At 46.5% G+C, this 23,017-nt stretch overlaps 1 protein-coding gene across 1 annotated transcript in view; it reads left to right on the forward strand.

Annotated features, from left to right (window-relative positions):
* The window catches only part of LOC129825550 (kinesin-like protein KIF13B), a 76,802-nt gene that overhangs the window by 10,235 nt on the left and 43,550 nt on the right, over positions 1–23,017 (forward strand). The window contains exons 7-18 of the mRNA XM_055885721.1: positions 19–111; positions 1,103–1,283; positions 1,548–1,635; positions 5,271–5,405; positions 5,722–5,834; positions 6,275–6,386; positions 7,824–8,036; positions 9,013–9,123; positions 10,085–10,219; positions 11,970–12,100; positions 18,203–18,289; positions 19,210–19,376. Coding sequence (XP_055741696.1) covers positions 19–111; positions 1,103–1,283; positions 1,548–1,635; positions 5,271–5,405; positions 5,722–5,834; positions 6,275–6,386; positions 7,824–8,036; positions 9,013–9,123; positions 10,085–10,219; positions 11,970–12,100; positions 18,203–18,289; positions 19,210–19,376 — 1,566 coding nt within the window. The remainder of the gene's footprint in view (positions 1–18; positions 112–1,102; positions 1,284–1,547; positions 1,636–5,270; positions 5,406–5,721; positions 5,835–6,274; positions 6,387–7,823; positions 8,037–9,012; positions 9,124–10,084; positions 10,220–11,969; positions 12,101–18,202; positions 18,290–19,209; positions 19,377–23,017) is intronic.

The following is a 23,017-nucleotide window of genomic DNA, read 5'->3' on the forward strand; positions in this document are numbered from 1 at the left end:
TCTGTCTGTGTGTGTCAGGTCAAGACGTTGTGTTCCAGTGCCTTGGAGAGAGTCTTCTGGACAATGCCTTTTTGGGCTATAACGCCTGTATCTTTGCCTATGGACAGACAGGTTGGTACCAGACGAGTGACCCAGACAGGCAGGGTGGTACCAGACTAGTGACCCAGACAGACAGGGTGGTACCAGACTAGTGACCCAGACAGACAGACAGGTTGGTACCAGACTAGTGACCCAGACAGACAGACAGGTTGGTATCAGACTAGTGACCCAGACAGACAGACAGGTTGGTACCAGACTAGTGACCCAGACAGACAGACAGGTGACCCAGACAGACAGACAGGTTGGTACCAGATGAGTGACCCAGACAGACAGGTTGGTATCAGACTAGTGACCTAGACAGACAGACAGGTTGGTACCAGACTAGTGACCCAGACAGACAGACAGACAGACAGGTGACCCAGACAGACAGACAGGTTGGTACCAGACGAGTGACCCAGACAGACAGACAGGTTGGTATCAGACTAGTGACCCAGACAGACAGACAGGTTGGTACCAGACGAGTGACCCAGACAGACAGGTTGGTACCAGACGAGTGACCCAGACAGACAGGTTGGTACCAGACGAGTGACCCAGACAGACAGACAGGTTGGTACCAGACTAGTGACCCAGACAGACAGACAGGTTGGTACCAGACGAGTGACCCAGACAGACAGACAGGTTGGTACCAGACGAGTGACCCAGACAGACAGACAGGTTGGTACCAGACGAGTGACACAGACACACAGACAGGTTGGTACCAGACTAGTGACCCAGACAGACAGTCAGGTTGGTACCAGACTAGTGACCAGGCATTCAATAACACACACGGTGACTCAGTTTAAACACACTTGTAATCCAATTATTTATTTGTTACCTGAAACAAAAACAAAACCTTTTTTTGGCCCTGTGACTAAATTGGCAGTGCCTCACCTGTTTAGATTTGATTGACTGAGTCTTAGCGATCCAGTGATTTGATTGGCTGAGCCTTACTGATCCAGTGATTTGATTGGCTGAGCCCTCCTGATCCTCTGATTTGGATTGGCTGTGTGCCCCCTTTCCCAAGGCTCAGGGAAGTCGTACACCATGATGGGTTCGTCAGAGCAGCCAGGTCTGATCCCGCGGCTGTGCAGCTCTCTGTTTGACCGGACCCTACTGGAACAGAGGGAGGGAGAGAGCTTCACTGTAGAGGTCTCCTTTATGGAGATCTACAACGAGAAGGTTCGCGACCTACTGGACCCTAAAGGGTGAGGAGAACAGGAACTCCATTTTTTGGTGGGGTGAACAAATGTTTTATTACCAGTAAATGACAGATAAACAGGAAACCAATCATATGTTTTAGTATGTGGACATACTGTACATGTAGACTCATATCAGTACATAAAGATGACCTCTCACATATGATGAAAACGGATTGTTTTTTATTGTCCAAACAATCAAGGTGGGAAATCCCAAAGTTTTTTAAAAAGTATTTCCTGATGAAACCCATCTCCCCCCGTCTCTGCCCTCAGAAGTCGTCAGGCCCTGCGAGTGAGAGAACACAAAGTGTTCGGGCCGTACGTTGATGGTCTGTCTCGTCTGGCTGTAGCCTGCTATAAGGTACTTTTCTTATCGAATGTATAGAATTGTTTTAAGTCTTCTAGAATTGTCTTTATTTGACCTCTATTGGTTCAGGTTGGTCTCATTGGAATACATGTTCTTTGTCAAGAGAGGACTGGCGCTGCTAATGCAATACTACATACATATATATTGTTTTGTCACTGGCCTACACACACAACCCTGTAATTCCAAAGTGGAATTATGTTCTTTGAAATTTTTACAAATGTAATTAAAAATATAAAGCAGAAATGTCTAGAGTCAATAAGTATTCAACCCCTTTTTGTTATGGCAAGCCTAAATAAGTTCAGGAGTAAACATTTGCTTAACAAGTTACATTAAGTTGCAAGGTGCAGTAATAGTGTTTAACATGATTTTTGAATGACTGTCTCATCTCTATACCCCCACACATACGTAAGTGCATGTATGTAAGGTCCCTCAGTTGAGCTGTGAATTTCAAACATAGATTCAACCACAAAGACAAAGGAGGTTTTCCAATTCCTCGCAAAGAAGGCCTCCTATAAGTATTTATTATGGATCCTGAGATCCAGCCAAATTTAAGGCAGTTGATACCATTTTAAAAACATTTAGAATATATTGACAGATTTCACAACACACTGTGTGCCCTCAGGCCCCTACTCCACCACTACCACATATCTACAGTGCTAAATCCATGTCTAAGTGTGTGTATAGTGTGTATGTTATTTTTTATTTTTTTTATTTTTTATTTCACCTTTATTTAACCAGGTAGGCTAGTTGAGAACAAGTTCTCATTTGCAACTGCGACCTGGCCAAGATAAAGCATAGCAGTGTGAACAGACAACAACACAGAGTTACACATGGAGTAAACAATAAACAAGTCAATAACATGGTAGAGAAAAAAAAGAGAATCTATATACAATGTGTGCAAAAGGCATGAGGTAGGCAATAAATCGAGTAATTACAATTTAGCAGATTAACACTGGAGTGATAAATCATCAGATGATCATGTGCAAGAAGAGATACTGGTGTGCAAAAGAGCTGAAAAGTAAATAAATAAAAGCAGTATGGGGGTGAGGTAGGTAAATTGGGTGGGTAGTTTACAGATGGAATATGTTCAGCTGCAGCGATCGGTTAGCTGCTCGGATAGCAGATTTTTAAAGTTGTTGAGGGAGATAAAAGTCTCCAACTTCAGAGATTTTTGCAATTCGTTCCAGTCGCAGGCAGCAGAGAACTGGAAGGAAAGGCGTCCAAATGAGGTTTTGGCTTTAGGGATGATCAGTGAGATACACCTGCTGGAGCGCGTGCTACGGGTGGGTGTAGCCATCGTGACCAGTGAACTGAGATAAGGCGGCACTTTACCTAGCATAGCCTTGTAGATGACCTGGAGCCAGTGGGTCTGACGACGAACATGTAGCGAGGGCCAGCCGACTAGGGCATACAGGTCGCAGTGGTGGGTCGTATAAGGTGCTTTAGTAACAAAACGGATGGCACTGTGATAAACTGCATCCAGTTTGCTGAGTAGAGTATTGGAAGCTATTTTGTAGATGACATCGCCGAAGTCGAGGATCGGTAGGATAGTCAGTTTTACTAGGGTAAGTTTGGCGGCGTGAGTGAAGGAGGCTTTGTTCCGGAATAGAAAGCCGACTCTAGATTTGATTTTGGATTGGAGATGTTTGATATGAGTCTGGAAGGAGAGTTTGCAGTCTAGCCAGACACCTAGGTACTTATAGATGTCCACATATTCTAGGTCGGAACCGTCCAGGGTGGTGATGCTAGTCGGGCGTGCGGGTGCAGGCAGCGAACGGTTGAAAAGCATGCATTTGGTTTTACTAGCGTTTAAGAGCAGTTGGAGGCCACGGAAGGAGTGTTGTATGGCATTGAAGCTCGTTTGGAGGTTAGATAGCACAGTGTCCAAGGAAGGGCCGGAAGTATACAGAATGGTGTCGTCTGCATAGAGGTGGATCAGGGAATCGCCCGCAGCAAGAGCAACATCATTGATGTATACAGAGAAAAGAGTCGGCCCGAGAATTGAACCCTGTGGTACCCCCATAGAGACTGCCAGAGGACCGGACAACATGCCCTCCGATTTGACACACTGAACTCTGTCTGCAAAGTAGTTGGTGAACCAGGCAAGGCAGTCATTAGAAAAACCGAGGCTACTGAGTCTGCCGATAAGAATATGGTGATTGACAGAGTCGAAAGCCTTGGCCAGGTCGATGAAGACGGCTGCACAGTAATGTCTTTTATCGATGGCGGTTATGACATCGTTTAGTACCTTGAGCGTGGCTGAGGTGCACCCGTGACCGGCTCGGAAACCGGATTGCACAGCGGAGAAGGTACGGTGGGATTCGAGATGGTCAGTGATCTGTTTGTTGACTTGGCTTTCGAAGACCTTAGCTAGGCAGGGCAGGATGGATATAGGTCTGTAACAGTTTGGGTCCAGGGTGTCTCCCCCTTTGAAGAGGGGGATGACCGCGGCAGCTTTCCAATCCTTGGGGATCTCAGATGATACGAAGGAGAGGTTGAACAGGCTGGTAATAGGGGGTGCGACAATGGCGGCGGACAGTTTCAGAAATAGGGGGTCCAGATTGTCAAGCCCAGCTGATTTATATGGGTCCAGGTTTTCCAGCTCTTTCAGAACATCTGCTATCTGGATATGGGTAAAGGAGAAGCTGGGGAGGCTTGGGCGAGTAGCAGCGGGGGGGGGGCGGGGCTGTTTGCCAAGGTTGGAGTCGCCAGGAGGAAGGCATGGCCAGCCATTGAGAAATGTTTGTTGAAGTTATTGTGTGTGTGTGTGTGTGTGTGTGTGTGTGTGTGCCTGTGCCTATTGGTAGGGGTAAAAAAAAATATCCCTTTGAGCATGGTGAAGTTATTAATTCCACTTTGGATGGTGTATCAATATACCCAGTGATGTTAGAACAGAAGTGAATGGCTGTGACAGGAGAAAACATTAGGCTGGATCAACTACATTGTAGTTACTCCACAACACTAACCTAAATGACAGAGTCAAAAGATGGCAGCCTGTACAGAACAAAAAATATTCCAAAACATGCATCCTTTTTGCAACAAGCCACTAAAGTAAATTGTGTTTTGTATGGGGCTAATCCAATACAACACATTTCTGAGTACCACTTTCCATATTTCAATACATTTGAAAACATTTCTAAAAACTTGTTTTCACTTTGTCATTATAGGATATTGTGTGTAGATGGGTGAGATAAAAATAAATACATTGTAATCTGTTTTGAATTCCGGCTGTAACAACAAAATGTGGAATGAGTCAAGGGGAACGACTACTTTCTGAAGGCACTGTATGAATGCTTACTCTAGAAAGACCAGCCAATCCCTTACTCTCTCCCTCTGTCTTTTTCCCTCTCTCTCCCTCCGTCTTTCTCCCTCTCTCTCCCTCCGTCTTTCTCCCTCTCTCTCCCTCCGTCTTTCTCCCTCTCTCTCCCTCCGTCTTTCTCCCTCTCTCTCCCTTCGTCTTTCTCCCTGTCTCTCCCTTCGTCTTTCTCCCTCTCTCCCTCCGTCTTTCTCCCTCTCTCTCCCTCGGTCTCTCACTCTCCCTCGGTCTCTCTCTCTCCCTCGGTCTCTCTCTCTCTCCCTCGTTCTCGTTTTCGGTCTCTCTCCCTCCCTCCATGTCTCTCTTTCTACAGGACATAGAGTGTCTGATGTCAGAGGGTAACAAGTCTCGTACAGTAGCAGCCACCAACATGAATGAGGAGAGCAGCAGGTCCCATGCCGTCTTCAACATCATCCTCACACACACTCTAATGGACCTGGGTTCTGGGGTAGGTCCAACACACACATTCTAAGGGTTCTGCGGTAGGACAGGATAAATAGTTTCTTTACAAATTACATTCAACACATTCTAATCCAGCATCACCACATTCTAATACAGCATCACCACATTCTAATCCAGCATCTTGCCAATTGTTGCTTTGATGGTTTTCTGAATACATCATGTGATGACAACATCAAATCACTCAAGGCTTTACTTTTAATATGTTGACTTTCATTTCCTCCAGCTGTTGCTATGTGTGTTGCCAACAAACCAGTCTGTTTCATATTGCTCTATATAGCACCATGTTGTTATTGTTGTTGTAGACCAGTGGTGAGAAGGTCAGTAAGCTGAGTCTGGTGGATCTGGCTGGCAGTGAGAGAGCTGCTAAGACTGGAGCTACTGGAGAGAGGATGAAGGAGGGCAGCAACATCAACAAGTACATTACATCTCACTCTCATTCCCCCCCCTCTCTCTTTCCCTCCTCCCATTCCCCCCTCTCTTCTCCCCCCCTCTCTTTCCCTCCTCCCATTCCCCCCTCTCTTCTCCCCCCCTCTCTTTCCCTCCTCCCATTCCCCCCTCTCATTCTCCCCCCCTCTCTTTCCCTCCTCCCCTTCCCCCCTCTCTTCTCCCCCTCACCTCTCTTTCCCTCCTCCTTTTCCCCCCTCTCTTTCCCTCCTCCCCTTCCCCCCTCTCTTCTCCCCCTCACCTCTCTTTCCCTCCTCCTTTTCCCCCCTCTCTTTCCCTCCTCCCCTTCCCCTCTCTGCCCCCCCACCTCTCTTTCCCCCTTTTTTTAAATTATATACTTTGTACACGGTCTCTCAATGTCTCTCAAAATGTTACACACATCTTCACGTTATATAAATCACTGTTGGTCAGGTCTCTAAGCACGCTGGGCCTGGTGATATCAGCACTGGCAGACCAAGGAGCAGGGAAGAACAAGACCAAGTTTGTTCCCTACAGAGACTCAGTTCTCACCTGGCTACTCAAGGTACGCTGAGCCATATTACCATTTATATGGGTTATTACCATGGGCTATTATCGTTCAACATTCTGCAACTGTAACTGTGTAGCCTCGTCTCTCCTGCCACACTGTATATGTGGTGAAGCAGTCTGTTTTTAAATGGAGTAACTCCTTCTCTCATTCAGATCTCACATTCCTCCTCTCTCCTCCTCTCTACAGGACAGTCCGGGTGGTAACAGTCTGTCTTTTCTAACAGAGTAACATCTCTCTCCTCTTTATTTCATTTTATTTCAATTTAAGGGGCTTTATTGGCATGGGAAACACATGTTTACATTGCCAAAGCAAGTGAAGTAGATAATAAACAAAACAAAAATTAACAGTAAACATTACACTTACAAAGTGGGGCGGCAGGTAGCCTAGTGGTTAGAGCGTTGGGCCAGTAACTGAAAGGTTGCTAGATCGAATCCCCGAGCTGACAAGCTAAAAATCTGTCGTTCTGCCCCTGAACAAGGCAACCCACTGTTCCCCGGTAGGCTTGCCTAGTTAAATAAAAAATATAAAAAAGTTCCAAAAGAATAAAGACATTTCAAATGTCATTATTATGTAACGATGTGCTAATAGTTAAAGTACAAAAGGGAAAATAAATAAACATAAATATGGGTTGTATTTACAATGGTGTTTGTTCTTCACTGTTTGCTCTTTTCTTGTGGCAAAAGATCACACATTGTGCTGCTGTCATGGCATCCAGTAGATATGGGAGTTTATCAAAATAGGATTTGTTTTTTGAATTCTTTGTGGGTCTGTGTAATCTGAGGAAAATATTTGTCTCTAATATGGTCATACAATTGGCAGGAGGTTAGGAAGTGCAGCTCAGTTTCCACCTCATTTTGTGGGCAGTGTGCACATAGCCTGTCTTCTCTTGAGAGCCATGTCTGCCTACGGCGGCCTTTCTCAATAGCAAGGCTATGCTCACTGAGTCTGTCAGAGCTTTCTGTTATTTTGGGTCTGTCACAGTGGTCAGGTATTCTGCCACTGTGTACTCTCTGTTTAGGGCCAAATTCTTTCCAATGTGTTAAGTAATTATCTTTTTTGTTTTCTCATGATTTGGTTGGGTCTAATTGTGTTGCTGTCCTGGGGCTGTTTGTGTTTGTGAACAGAGCCCCAGGACCAACTTACTTAGGGGACTCGATTCAATTCAAGGGGCTTTATTGGCATGGGAAACATGTGTTAACATTGCCAAAGCAAGTGAGGTAGACAATACACAAAAGTGAAGCAAACACTACAAATTAACAGTAAACATTACACATACTGACTCTCCAGGACAGTTTGGGTAGTAACAGTCTCTCTTTTCTAACAGAGTAACCTCTCCCTCTCCCTCTCCCCTCTCTCCAGGACAGTTTGGGTAGTAACAGTCTCTCTTTTCTAACAGAGTAACCTCTCCCTCTCCCTCTCCCCTCTCTCCAGGACAGTCTGGGTGGTAACAGTAGGACAGCCATGGTAGCCACGGTGAGTCCAGCAGCTGATAACTATGATGAGACTCTGTCCACGCTGCGCTACGCTGACCGGGCTAAGAGCATCGTCAACCACGCCGTCGTCAACGAAGACCCCAACGCACGCATCATCAGAGAGCTACGGGTGGAGGTGGAGAAACTACGAGACCAGCTTACTGAGGCTGAGGTACTGAACAGTTATTATATAATATAACAGGCATCACCAACTCACTGAGGTACTGAACGGTTAATAATTATATAACAGGCATCACTAACTCACTGAGGTACTGAACAGTTATTATATAACAGGCATCACTAACTCACTGAGGTACTGAACAGTTATTAATTATAAAACAGGCATCACTAACTCACTGAGGTACTGAACAGTTGTTAATTATATAACAGGCATCACCAACTCACTGAGGTACTGAACAGTTATTATATTATATAATGTAACAGGCATCACCAACTCACTGAGGTACTGAACAGTTATTATATTATATAACAGGCATCACTAACTCACTGAGGTACTGAACAGTTATTATATTATATAATGTAACAGGCATCACCAAGTCACTGAGGTACTGAACAGTTAATATATTATATAACAGGCATCACCAACTCACTGAAGTACTGAACAGATATTATATAATATAATATAACAGGCATCACCAACTCACTGAGGTACTGAACAGTTATTAATTATATAACAGGCATCACCAACTCACTGAAGTACTGAACAGTTATTATATTATATAACAGGCATCACCAACTCACTGAAGTACTGAACAGTTATTATATTATATAACAGGCATCACCAACTCACTGAGGTACTGAACAGTTATTAATTATATAACAGGCATCACTGACTCACTGAGGTACTGAACAGTTATTAATTATATTGCTTGTGTGTGTGTGTCTTTTATAATGGTTGTGTGTGTGTGTCTTTTATAATGGTTGTGTGTGTGTGTCTTTTATAATGGTTGTGTGTGTGTGTCTTTTATAATGGTTGTGTGTGTGTGTCTTTTATAATGGTTGTGTGTGTGTGTGTCTTTTATAATGGTTGTGTGTGTGTGTGTCTTTTATAATGGTTGTGTGTGTGTGTCTTTATAATGGTTGTGTGTGTGTGTCTTTATAATGGTTGTTTGTCTCCTCCCTGTCAGTCTATGAAGGCTCCAGATTTGAAGGAGAGGCTGGAGGAGTCAGAGAAACTGATTCAGGAGATGACGGTTACCTGGGAACAGAAACTACGGAAGACTGAGGCGGTGGCTCAGGTAGCTACACACACACACACACACACACACACACACACACACACACACACACACACACACACACACACACACACACACACACACACACACACACACACACACACTTGTTTTACTATCCTTGTGGGGACCAAACAATTGATACCCATTCAAAATCCTATTTTCCTAACCCTAAAGCCTAAAATAGTATTTTTCCTTGTGGGGACCCCACATGTCTGAGCTTTCCTTGTTTTACTATCCTTGTGAGGACTTCTGGTCCCCACAAGGATAGTAAAACCAAAAAAACCACACGCGAACACACACCTGGGAGCTGAAACTCGGCAAGACTGAGGCTGTCGCTCAGGTACAGATATACAACAGAACGTACATACATATGTACATGTATTGTTAATGTCAGTGTTTTGTCCTCTAGGGTCGTCAGAAACAGTTGGAGTCTCTAGGTATCTCTCTGCAGTCGTCTATCTTCTATGTTGTCCTCTAGGAGCGTCAGAAACAGTTGGAGTCTCTAGGTATCTCTCTGCAGTCGTCTATCTTCTATGTTGTCCTCTAGGAGCGTCAGAAACAGTTGGAGTCTCTAGGTATCTCTCTCCAGTCGTCTATCTTCTATGTTGTCCTCTAGGAGCGTCATAAACAGTTGGAGTCTCTAGGTATCTCTCTCCAGTCGTCTATCTTCTGTGTTGTCCTCTAGGAGCGTCAGAAACAGTTGGAGTCTCTAGGTATCTCTCTCCAGTCGTCTATCTTCTATGTTGTCCTCTAGGAGCGTCAGAAACAGTTGGAGTCTCTAGGTATCTCTCTCCAGTCGTCTATCTTCTATGTTGTCCTCTAGGAGCGTCATAAACAGTTGGAGTCTCTAGGTATCTCTCTCCAGTCGTCTATCTTCTGTGTTGTCCTCTAGGAGCGTCAGAAACAGTTGGAGTCTCTAGGTATCTCTCTCCAGTCATCTATCTTCTATGTTGTCCTCTAGGAGCGTCAGAAACAGTTGGAGTCTCTAGGTATCTCTCTCCAGTCGTCAGGCATCCGAGTGGTAGACGACAAGTGTTTCCTTGTCAACCTCAACGCCGACCCTGCCCTCAATGAGCTGCTGGTTTACTATCTAAAGGTACGGTCAGCAATTTAACATATAATCCACTGATCTTATAGACTTTTGTATCTCCATTTCACTCTTCATCAAGGGATTGAGGACCTGGCTCTGATTTGCGTCCCATGTTTCTGTCTAGTGTGTAGGCTTGGTTGGATAATATCATGTCTATTTTGACACACAGTACCAGTCAAAGGTTTGGACACACCTACTCATTCCAGGGTTTTTCTTCATTTGTACTATTTTCTACATTGTAGAATAGTGAAGACATCAAAACTATGAAATAACACACATGGAATCATGTAGTAACGTAAAAAGTAAAAAAACAAATCAAAGTATATTTTATATTTGAAAGTAGCCACCCTTTGCCTTGATGACAGCTTTGCACACTCTTGGTATTCTCTCAACCAGCTTCACCTGGAATGCTTTTCCAACAGTCTTGAAGGAGTTTCCACATATGCTGAGCACTTGTTGGCTGCTTTTCCTTCACTCTGCGGTCCAACTCATCCCAAACCATCTCAATTGGGTGTGGTCGGGTGATTGTGGAGGCCAGGTCATCTGATGCAGCACTCCATCACTCTCCTTCTTGGTCAAATAGCCCTTACACAGCCTTGGAGGTGTGTTTTGAGTCATTGTCCTGTTGAAAAACAAATGATAGTCCCACTAAGCGTAAACCAGTTGGGATGGCGTATCGCTGCAAAATGCTGTGGTAGCCATGCTGGTTACATGTGCCTTGAATTCTAAATAAATCACAGTCAGTGTCACCAGCAAAGCACCATCACACCTCCTCCTCCATGCTTCACGTTGGGAACCACACATGCAGAGATCATCCGTTCACCTACTCTGCATCTCATAAAGACACGGCGGTTAGAACCAAAATCTCCAATTTGGACTCATCAGACCAAAGGACAGATTTCCACCGGTCTAATGTCCATTGTTTGTGTTTCTTGGCCCAAGCAAGTTTCTTCTTATTTTTGGTGTCCTGTAGTAGTGGTTTCTTTGCAGCAATTTGACAATGGAGGCCTGATTTCACGCAGTCTCCTCTAAACAGTTCATGTTGAGATGTGTCTATTACTTTTTTTTGCAATCTGAGGTGCAGTTAACTTTAATGAATTTATAATCTGCAGCAGAGGTAACTCTGGGTCTTCCTTTCCTGTGGCGGTCCTCATGAGAGCCAGTTTCATCATAGCGCCTGATGGTTTTTGTGTCTACACTTGAGAAACTTTGAAAGTTCTTGAAATGTTCCAGATTGACTGACCTTCATGTCTTAAAGTAATGATGGACTGTCATTTCTCTTTGCTTATTTGAACTGTTCTTGCCTTAATATGGACTTGGTCTTTCACCAGATAGGGCCATCTTCTGTATACCACCACTACCTTGTCACAACACAACTGATTAGCTCAAACACATTAAGAAGGAAAGAAATTCCACAAATTAACTTTTAACAAGGCACACCTGTTAATTGAAATGCATTCCAGGTGACTCCCTCATGAAGCTGGTTGAGAGAATGGCAAGTGTGCAAAGCTGTCTTCAAGGCAAAGGGTGGCTAGTTTGAAGAATCTCAAATATAAAATATATTTAGATTTGTTTCACTTTTTTTTTGGATATTACATGATTCCATATGTGTTATTTCATGGTGTTGATGTCTTCACTGTTATTCTACAATGTAGAAAATAGTCAAAATAAAGAAAAACCTTTGAATGAGCAGGAGTGTCCCAACTTTTGACTGGTAGTGTATGTCATCTCTATCACGCCTCTGTCCCGTGTGTAGGAGCACACGCGTGTTGGCTCAGCTGACTCTCAGGATATTCAGCTGTGTGGTATGGCCATCCACCCTGAGCACTGTGTCATCAACATCACCGCTGAGACGGGAGTGGTTCTCACACCACACCGCAGCTCCCGGTACGTTCACTAGGGCTGTGGTAACATAGTACTAGATACATCATTACTGTTATAGTACTGTCAGCCAATCAGCATTCAGGACTAGAACCACCCAGTCTATAATACTAGATACATCATTACTGTTACAGTACTGTCTGCCAATCAGCATTCAGGACTAGATCCACCCAGTCTATAATACTAGATACATCATTACTGTTACAGTACTGTCAGCCAATCAGAATTCATGACTAGATCCACCCAGTCTATAATACTAGATACGCCATTACTGTTACAGTACTGTCAGCCAATCAGCATTCAGGACTAGAACCACCCAGTCTATAATACTAGATACATCATTACTGTTATAGTACTGTCAGCCAATCAGCATTCAGGACTAGAACCACCCAGTCTATAATACTAGATACGCCATTACTGTTACAGTACTGTCAGCCAATCAGCATTCAGGACTAGAACCACCCAGTCTATAATACTAGATACATCATTACTGTTAGCCAATCAGCATTCAGGACTAGAACCACCCAGTCTATAATACTAGATACATCATTACTGTTACAGTACTGTCAGCCAATCAGCATACAGGACTAGAACCACCCAGTCTATAATACTAGATACATCATTACTGTTACAGTACTGTCAGCCAATCAGCATTCAGGACTAGAACCACCCAGTCTATAATACTAGATACATCATTACTGTTATAATACTTACTAGGTCTGCGATGATACCAGTATCACCATATTGTTTCCAGGGAAAAAATGAAAACACAAAGCAGACCAAACCTGCTGTATGTAACACATGTTGTGATATAGCCTGGTCCTAAACCTGCTGTATATATGTTGTGATTATAGCCTGGTCCTAAACCTGCTGTATATATGTTGTGATATAGCCTGGTACTAAACCTGCTGTATGTAACACATGTTGTGATATAGCCTGGTCCTAAACCTGCTGTATATATGTTGTGATATAGCCTGGTCCTAAACCTGCTGTACGTAACATATGTTGTGATATAGCCTGGTCCCAAACCTGCTGTATATATGTTGTGATATAGCCTGGTCCTAAACCTGCTGTATATATGTTGTGATATAGCCTGGTCCTAAACCTGCTGTACGTAACACATGTTGTGATATAGCCTGGTACTAAACCTGCTGTATGTAACATGTTGTGATATAGCCTGGTCCTAACCCTGCTGTACGTAACATGTTGTGATATAGCCTGGTACTAAACCTGCTGTATATATGTTGTGATATAGCCTGGTCCTAAACCTGCTGTATATATGTTGTGATATAGCCTGGTCCTAAACCTGCTGTATATATGTTGTGATATAGCCTGGTAATAAACCTGCTGTATGTAACACATGTTGTGATATAGCCTGGTACTAAACCTGCTGTATGTAACACATGTTGTGATATAGCCTGGTCCTAAACCTGCTGTATGTAACACATGTTGTGATTATAGCCTGGTACGAAACCTGCTGTATATATGTTGTGATATAGCCTGGTCCTAAACCTGCTGTATGTAACACATGTTGTGATATAGCGTGGTCCTAAACCTGCTGTATGTAACACATGTTGTGATATAGCCTGGTCCTAAACCTGCTGTATGTAACATGTTGTGATATAGCCTGGTCCTAAACCTGCTGTATATATGTTGTGATATAGCCTGGTCCTAAACCTGCTGTATGTAACACATGTTGTGATATAGCCTGGTCCTAAACCTGTTGTATATATGTTGTGATATAGCCTGGTACTAAACCTGCTGTATATATGTTGTGATATAGCCTGGTCCTAAACCTGCTGTATGTAACACATGTTGTGATATAGCCTGGTACCAAACCTGCTGTATATATGTTGTGATATAGCCTGGTCCTAAACCTGCTGTACGTAACACATGTTGTGATATAGCCTGGTCCTAAACCTGCTGTATGTAACACATGTTGTGATATAGCCTGGTCCTAAACCTGCTGTATGTAACACATGTTGTGATATAGCCTGGTCCTAAACCTGCTGTATATAACATATGTTGTGATATAGCCTGGTACTAAACCTGCTGTATGTAACACGTGTTGTGATATAGCCTGGTACTAAACCTGCTGTATATAACATGTGATATAGCCTGGTCCTAAACCTGCTGTATATATGTTGTGATATAGCCTGGTCCTAAACCTGCTGTATATATGTTGTGATATAGCCTGGTCCTAAACCTGCTGTATATATGTTGTGATATAGCCTGGTAATAAACCTGCTGTACGTAACACATGTTGTGATATAGCCTGGTTCTAAACCTGCTGTATGTAACACATGTTGTGATATAGCCTGGTCCTAAACCTGCTGTATATATGTTGTGATATAGCCTGGTTCTAAACCTGCTGTATGTAACACATGTTGTGATATAGCCTGGTACTAAACCTGCTGTATATATGTTGTGATATAGCCTGGTACTAAACCTGCTGTATGTAACACATGTTGTGATATAGCCTGGTCCTAAACCTGCTGTATATATGTTGTGATATAGCCTGGTACTAAACCTGCTTCATGTAACACATGTTGTGATATAGCCTGGTTCTAAACCTTCTGTATGTAACACATGTTGTGATATAGCCTGGTCCTAAACCTGCTGTATATATGTTGTGATATAGCCTGGTACTAAACCTGCTGTATGTAACACATGTTGTGATATAGCCTGGTACTAAACCTGCTGTATATATGTTGTGATATAGCCTGGTACTAAACCTGCTGTATATATGTTGTGATATAGCCTGGTACTAAACCTGCTGTACGTAACACATGTTGTGATATAGCCTGGTACTAAACCTGCTGTATATGTGTTGTGATATAGCCTGGTCCTAAACCTGCTGTATGTATGTTGTGATATAGCCTGGTCCTAAACCTGCTGTATGTAACACATGTTGTGATATAGCCTGGTACTAAACCTGCTGTATGTAACACATGTTGTGATATAGCCTGGTCCTAAACCTGCTGTATGTAACATATGTTGTGATATAGCCTGGTCCTAAACCTGCTGTATATATGTTGTGATATAGCCTGGTCCTAAACCTGCTGTATATATGTTGTGATATAGCCTGGTCCTAAACCCGCTGTATATATGTTGTTATATAGCCTGGTCATAAACCTGCTGGATATATGTTGTGATATAGCCTGGTCCTAAACCTGCTGTATGTAACACATGTTGTGATATAGCCTGGTCCTAAACCTGCTGTATGTAACACATGTTGTGATATAGCCTGGTCCTAAACCTGCTGTACGTAACACATGTTGTGATATAGCCTGGTCCTAAACCTGCTGTATATATGTTGTGATATAGCCTGGTCCTAAACCTGCTGTATGTATGTTGTGATATAGCCTGGTCCTAAACCTGCTGTATGTAACACATGTTGTGATATAGCCTGGTCCTAAACCTGCTGTATATATGTTGTGATATAGCCTGGTACTAAACCTGCTGTACGTAACACATGTTGTGATATAGCCTGGTACTAAACCTGCTGTACGTAACACATGTTGTGATATAGCCTGGTCCTAAACCTGCTGTATGCATGTTGTGATATAGCCTGGTCCTAAACCTGCTGTACGTAACACATGTTGTGATATAGCCTGGTCCTAAACCTGCTGTACGTAACACATGTTGTGATATAGCCTGGTCCTAAACCTGCTGTATGCATGTTGTGATATAGCCTGGTCCTAAACCTGCTGTATGTAACACATGTTGTGATATAGCCTGGTCCTAAACCTGCTGTACGTAACACATGTTGTGATATAGCCTTGTCCTAAACCTGCTGTATATATGTTGTGATATAGCCTGGTCCTAAACCTGCTGTATGTATGTTGTGATATAGCCTGGTCCTAAACCTGCTGTATGTAACACATGTTGTGATATAGCCTGGTACTAAACCTGCTGTACGTAACACATGTTGTGATATAGCCTGGTACTAAACCTGCTGTACGTAACACATGTTGTGATATAGCCTGGTACTAAACCTGCTGTACGTAACACATGTTGTGATATAGCCTGGTCCTAAACCTGCTGTATGCATGTTGTGATATAGCCTGGTCCTAAACCTGCTGTACGTAACACATGTTGTGATATAGCCTGGTCCTAAACCTGCTGTATGCATGTTGTGATATAGCCTGGTCCTAAACCTGCTGTACGTAACACATGTTGTGATATAGCCTGGTCCTAAACCTGCTGTACGTAACACATGTTGTGATATAGCCTGGTCCTAAACCTGCTGTATATATGTTGTGATATAGCCTGGTCCTAAACCTGCTGTATGTAACACATGTTGTGATATAGCCTGGTACTAAACCTGCTGTATATATGTTGTGATATAGCCTGGTCCTAAACCTGCTGTATGTAACACATGTTGTGATATAGCCTGGTCCTAAACCTGCTGTACGTAACATATGTTGTGATATAGCCTGGTCCTAAACCTGCTGTACGTAACACATGTTGTGAAATAGCCTGGTCCTAAACCTGCTGTACGTAACACATGTTGTGATATAGCCTGGTCCTAAACCTGCTGTACGTAACACATGTTGTGATATAGCCTGGTCCTAAACCTGCTGTATGTAACACATGTTGTGATATAGCCTGGTCCTAAACCTGCTGTATATATGTTGTGATATAGCCTGGTCCTAAACCTGCTGTATGTAACACGTGTTGTGATATAGCCTGGTCCTAAACCTGCTGTATGTAACACATGTTGTGATATAGCCTGGTCCTAAACCTGCTGTATGTAACACGTGTTGTGATATAGCCTGGTACTAAACCTGCTGTATGTAACACATGTTGTGATATAGCCTGGTCCTAAACCTGCTGTATGTAACACATGTTGTGATATAGCCTGGTCCTAAACCTGCTGTATGTAACACGTGTTGTGATATAGCCTGGTACTAAACCTGCTGTACGTAACACATGTTGTGATATAGCCTGGTACTAAACCTGCTGTATGTAACACATGTTGTGATATAGCCTGGTCCTAAACCTGCTGTATGTAACACATGTTGTGATATAGCCTGGTACTAAACCTGCTGTATATATGTTGTGATATAGCCTGGTCCTAAACTTGCTGTATGTAACATATGTTGTGATATAGCCTGGTCCTAAACCTGCTGTATGTAACACATGTTGTGATATAGCCTGGTCCTAAACCTGCTGTATATATGTTGTGATATAGCCTGGTACTAAACCTGCTGTATGTATGTTGTGATATAGCCTGGTCCTAAACCTGCTGTATATATGTTGTGATATAGCCTGGTACTAAACCTGCTGTATATATGTTGTGATATAGCCTGGTACTAAACCTGCTGTATATATGTTGTGATATAGCCTGGTCCTAAACCTGCTGTATGTATGTTGTGATATAGCCTGGTACTAAACCTGCTGTATGTATGTTGTGATATAGCCTGGTCCTAAACCTGCTGTATATATGTTGTGATATAGCCTGGTCCTAAACCTGCTGTATATAACACATGTTGTGATATAGCCTGGTCCTAAACCTGCTGTACGTAACATGTTGTGATGTATGTTTCCAACATGAAGGATGTCTCTCTGAAGGAGTTAAATCTGCTTGGTGTTTTGTTTCCTTGCCTCATACTAATGAGTGTGGTGATACTGGAATCGTCCCGGCCCTAATATGCACACATACCGCAACACACAGTACACACAATAATCATACACACCACAATGCACAGTACACACACACAACGTAATGGTACACACACACACACACACACACACACACACACACACACACACACACACACACACACACACACACACACACATACCGCAACACACAGTACACACAATAATCATACACACCACAATGCGCAGTACACACAATAATCATACACACCACAATGCACAGTACACACACACAACTTAATGGTACACACACACACACACACACACACACACACACACACACACACACACACACACACACACACACACACACACACAGTAGACAAGTCTCTCTCTCACCTGCATTTGTGGCATCTGAGACATTAACACACTACACAAAGAAATACATACTGTACTGTATCGATGCTGTAGTCAGTGATGATACGGTCTCTCTGTCTACAGTACGTGTGTGAATGGCTCTTCAGTCACCAACCCAGTCCTGCTTCACCATGGAGACCGCATCTTGTGGGGAAACAACCACTTCTTCAGGTCTGCCTGTTCTGACTGTGGGGAAGGGTTAGGCTGGCTACTGTTTAAAAAAATAACATCTCTATGTACTTGAGTAGCAGTTGTTATTAATCTGTAAGCATGTCTGAAATGTATACCTCATGATTTCTCTCACCCTCTTTCTTTCTCTCACCCTCTTTCTCTCTCTCACCCTTTCTCTCTCTCTCTCTCTCTCACCCTTTCTCTCTCTCTCTCTCTCTCTCTCTCTCTCTCTCTCTCTCTCTCACCCTTTCTCTCTCTCTCTCACCCTTTCTCTCTCTCTCTCTCTCTCTCACCCTTTCTCTCTCTCTCTCTCTCTCTCTCTCTCTCTCTCTCTCTCTCTCTCTCTCACCCTTTCTCTCTCTCTCTCTCTCTCTCTCTCTCACCCTTTCTCTCTCTCTCTCTCTCTCTCTCACCCTTTCTCTCTCTCTCTCTCTCTCTCTCTCACCCTTTCTCTCTCTCTCTCTCTCTCTCTCTCACCCTTTCTCTCTCTCTCTCTCTCTCTCTCTCTCTCTCTCTCACCCTTTCTCTCTCTCTCTCTCTCACCCTTTCTCTCTCTCTCTCTCTCTCTCTCTCTCTCACACCCTTTCTCTCTCTCTCTCTCTCTCTCTCTCTCTCTCTCTCTCTCTCACCCTATCTCTCTCTCTCTCTCTCTCTCTCACCCTTTCTCTCTCTCTCTCTCTCACCCTTTCTCTCTCTCTCTCTCTCTCTCACCCTTTCTCTCTCTCTCTCTCTCTCACCCTTTCTCTCTCTCTCTCTCTCACCCTATCTCTCTCTCTCTCTCTCTCACCCTTTCTCTCTCTCTCTCTCTCACCCTATCTCTCTCTCTCTCTCTCTCACCCTATCTCTCTCTCTCTCTCACCCTATCTCTCTCTCTCTCTCACCCTCTCTCTCTCTCTCTCTCTCCTCATTCCACCCCCCAGGATCAACCTGCCCAGACACCTAGCCCATGCGGGGGGTGAGGATGACTCGGGTAGTGTGATGAAGAATTGCCTCAGTACTGACCAGTTGGAAGTGGACTTTGATACGGTCAGCTTTGGCTACGAGTTCGCCCAGACAGAGGTCATGATGAAGGGCATGGGAAACAACGGTGAGAGGGATGGTGTGTATGGGGTCTGCTAGCGGGACGGTGGGTATGGGGTCTGCTAGAGGGACGGTGGGTATGGGGTCTGCTAGAGGGACGGTGGGTATGGGGTCTGCTAGAGGGACGGTGTGTATGGGGTCTGCTAGAGGGACGGTGTGTATGGGGTCTGCTAGAGGGACGGTGTGTATGGGGTCTGCTAGAGGGACGGTGTGTATGGGGTCTGATAGAGGGACGGTGGGTATGGGGTCTGATAGAGGGACGGTGGGTATGGGGTCTGCTAGAGGGACGGTGGGTATGGGGTCTGCTAGAGGGACGGTGGGTATGGGGTCTGCTAGAGGGACGGTGGGTATGGGGTCTGCTAGAGGGACGGTGGGTATGGGGTCTGCTAGAGGGACGGTGTGTATGGGGTCTGCTAGAGGGACGGTGGGTATGGGGTCTGCTAGAGGGACGGTGGGTATGGGGTCTGCTAGAGGGACGGTGGGTATGGGGTCTGCTAGAGGGACGGTGGGTATGGGGTCTGCTAGAGGGACGGTGGGTATGGGGTCTGCTAGAGGGACGGTGTGTATGGGGTCTGCTAGAGGGACGGTGGGTATGGGGTCTGCTAGAGGGACGGTGGGTATGGGGTCTGCTAGAGGGACGGTGTGTATGGGGTCTGCTAGAGGGACGGTGCGTATGGGGTCTGCTAGAGGGACGGTGGGTATGGGGTCTGCTAGAGGGACGGTGGGTATGGGGTCTGCTAGAGGGACGGTGGGTATGGGGTCTGCTAGAGGGACGGTGGGTATGGGGTCTGCTAGAGGGACGGTGGGTATGGGGTCTGCTAGAGGGACGGTGGGTATGGGGTCTGCTAGAGGGACGGTGTGTATGGGGTCTGCTAGAGGGACGGTGGGTATGGGGTCTGCTAGAGGGACGGTGTGTATGGGGTCTGCTAGAGGGACGGTGGGTATGGGGTCTGCTAGAGGGACGGTGGGTATGGGGTCTGCTAGAGGGACGGTGGGTATGGGGTCTGCTAGAGGGACGGTGGGTATGGGGTCTGCTAGAGGGACGGTGGGTATGGGGTCTGCTAGAGGGACGGTGGGTATGGGGTCTGCTAGAGGGACGGTGGGTATGGGGTCTGCTAGAGGGACGGTGGGTATGGGGTCTGCTAGAGGGACGGTGGGTATGGGGTCTGCTAGAGGGACGGTGGGTATGGGGTCTGCTAGAGGGACGGTGGGTATGGGGTCTGCTAGAGGGACGGTGTGTATGGGGTCTGATAGAGGGACGGTGGGTATGGGGTCTGCTAGAGGGACGGTGTGTATGGGGTCTGCTAGAGGGACGGTGGGTATGGGGTCTGCTAGAGGGACGGTGTGTATGGGGTCTGATAGAGGGACGGTGGGTATGGGGTCTGCTAGAGGGACGGTGTGTATGGGGTCTGCTAGAGGGACGGTGCGTATGGGGTCTGCTAGAGGGACGGTGGGTATGGGGTCTGCTAGAGGGACGGTGGGTATGGGGTCTGCTAGAGGGACGGTGGGTATGGGGTCTGCTAGAGGGACGGTGTGTATGGGGTCTGCTAGAGGGACGGTGGGTATGGGGTCTGCTAGAGGGACGGTGGGTATGGGGTCTGCTAGAGGGACGGTGGGTATGGGGTCTGCTAGAGGGACGGTGGGTATGGGGTCTGCTAGAGGGACGGTGGGTATGGGGTCTGCTAGAGGGACGGTGTGTATGGGGTCTGCTAGAGGGACGGTGTGTATGGGGTCTGCTAGAGGGACGGTGCGTATGGGGTCTGCTAGAGGGACGGTGGGTATGGGGTCTGCTAGAGGGACGGTGGGTATGGGGTCTGCTAGAGGGACGGTGTGTATGGGGTCTGCTAGAGGGACGGTGTGTATGGGGTCTGCTAGAGGGACGGTGTGTATGGGGTCTGCTAGAGGGACGGTGTGTATGGGGTCTGCTAGAGGGACGGTGTGTATGGGGTCTGCTAGAGGGACGGTGGGTATGGGGTCTGATAGAGGGACGGTGGGTATGGGGTCTGATAGAGGGACGGTGGGTATGGGGTCTGCTAGAGGGACGGTGGGTATGGGGTCTGCTAGAGGGACGGTGGGTATGGGGTCTGCTAGAGGGACGGTGGGTATGGGGTCTGCTAGAGGGACGGTGGGTATGGGGTCTGCTAGAGGGACGGTGGGTATGGGGTCTGCTAGAGGGACGGTGGGTATGGGGTCTGCTAGAGGGACGGTGGGTATGGGGTCTGCTAGAGGGACGGTGTGTATGGGGTCTGCTAGAGGGACGGTGTGTATGGGGTCTGCTAGAGGGACGGTGGGTATGGGGTCTGCTAGAGGGACGGTGGGTATGGGGTCTGCTAGAGGGACGGTGGGTATGGGGTCTGCTAGAGGGACGGTGGGTATGGGGTCTGCTAGAGGGACGGTGGGTATGGGGTCTGCTAGAGGGACGGTGGGTATGGGGTCTGCTAGAGGGACGGTGGGTATGGGGTCTGCTAGAGGGACGGTGGGTATGGGGTCTGCTAGAGGGACGGTGGGTATGGGGTCTGCTAGAGGGACGGTGGGTATGGGGTCTGCTAGAGGGACGGTGGGTATGGGGTCTGCTAGAGGGACGGTGGGTATGGGGTCTGATAGAGGGACGGTGGGTATGGGGTCTGCTAGAGGGACGGTGGGTATGGGGTCTGCTAGAGGGACGGTGGGTATGGGGTCTGCTAGAGGGACGGTGGGTATGGGGTCTGCTAGAGGGACGGTGGGTATGGGGTCTGCTAGAGGGACGGTGGGTATGGGGTCTGCTAGAGGGACGGTGGGTATGGGGTCTGCTAGAGGGACGGTGGGTATGGGGTCTGCTAGAGGGACGGTGGGTATGGGGTCTGCTAGAGGGACGGTGGGTATGGGGTCTGCTAGAGGGACGGTGGGTATGGGGTCTGCTAGAGGGACGGTGTGTATGGGGTCTGCTAGAGGGACGGTGTGTATGGGGTCTGCTAGAGGGACGGTGGGTATGGGGTCTGCTAGAGGGACGGTGTGTATGGGGTCTGCTAGAGGGACGGTGTGTATGGGGTCTGCTAGAGGGACGGTGGGTATGGGGTCTGCTAGAGGGACGGTGGGTATGGGGTCTGCTAGAGGGACGGTGGGTATGGGGTCTGCTAGAGGGACGGTGGGTATGGGGTCTGATAGAGGGACGGTGGGTATGGGGTCTGCTAGAGGGACGGTGGGTATGGGGTCTGCTAGAGGGACGGTGGGTATGGGGTCTGCTAGAGGGACGGTGGGTATGGGGTCTGATAGAGGGACGGTGGGTATGGGGTCTGCTAGAGGGACGGTGGGTATGGGGTCTGATAGAGGGACGGTGGGTATGGGGTCTGATAGAGGGACGGTGGGTATGGGGTCTGCTAGAGGGACGGTGTGTATGGGGTCTGCTAGAGGGACGGTGTGTATGGGGTCTGCTAGAGGGACGGTGGGTATGGGGTCTGCTAGAGGGACGGTGGGTATGGGGTCTGCTAGAGGGACGGTGGGTATGGGGTCTGCTAGAGGGACGGTGTGTATGGGGTCTGCTAGAGGGACGGTGTGTATGGGGTCTGCTAGAGGGACGGTGGGTATGGGGTCTGCTAGAGGGACGGTGGGTATGGGGTCTGCTAGAGGGACGGTGGGTATGGGGTCTGCTAGAGGGACGGTGGGTATGGG

The sequence above is a fragment of the Salvelinus fontinalis genome, chromosome 27, assembly GCF_029448725.1.
Source record: "Salvelinus fontinalis isolate EN_2023a chromosome 27, ASM2944872v1, whole genome shotgun sequence".
Taxonomy (NCBI): Eukaryota; Metazoa; Chordata; class Actinopteri; order Salmoniformes; family Salmonidae; genus Salvelinus; species Salvelinus fontinalis.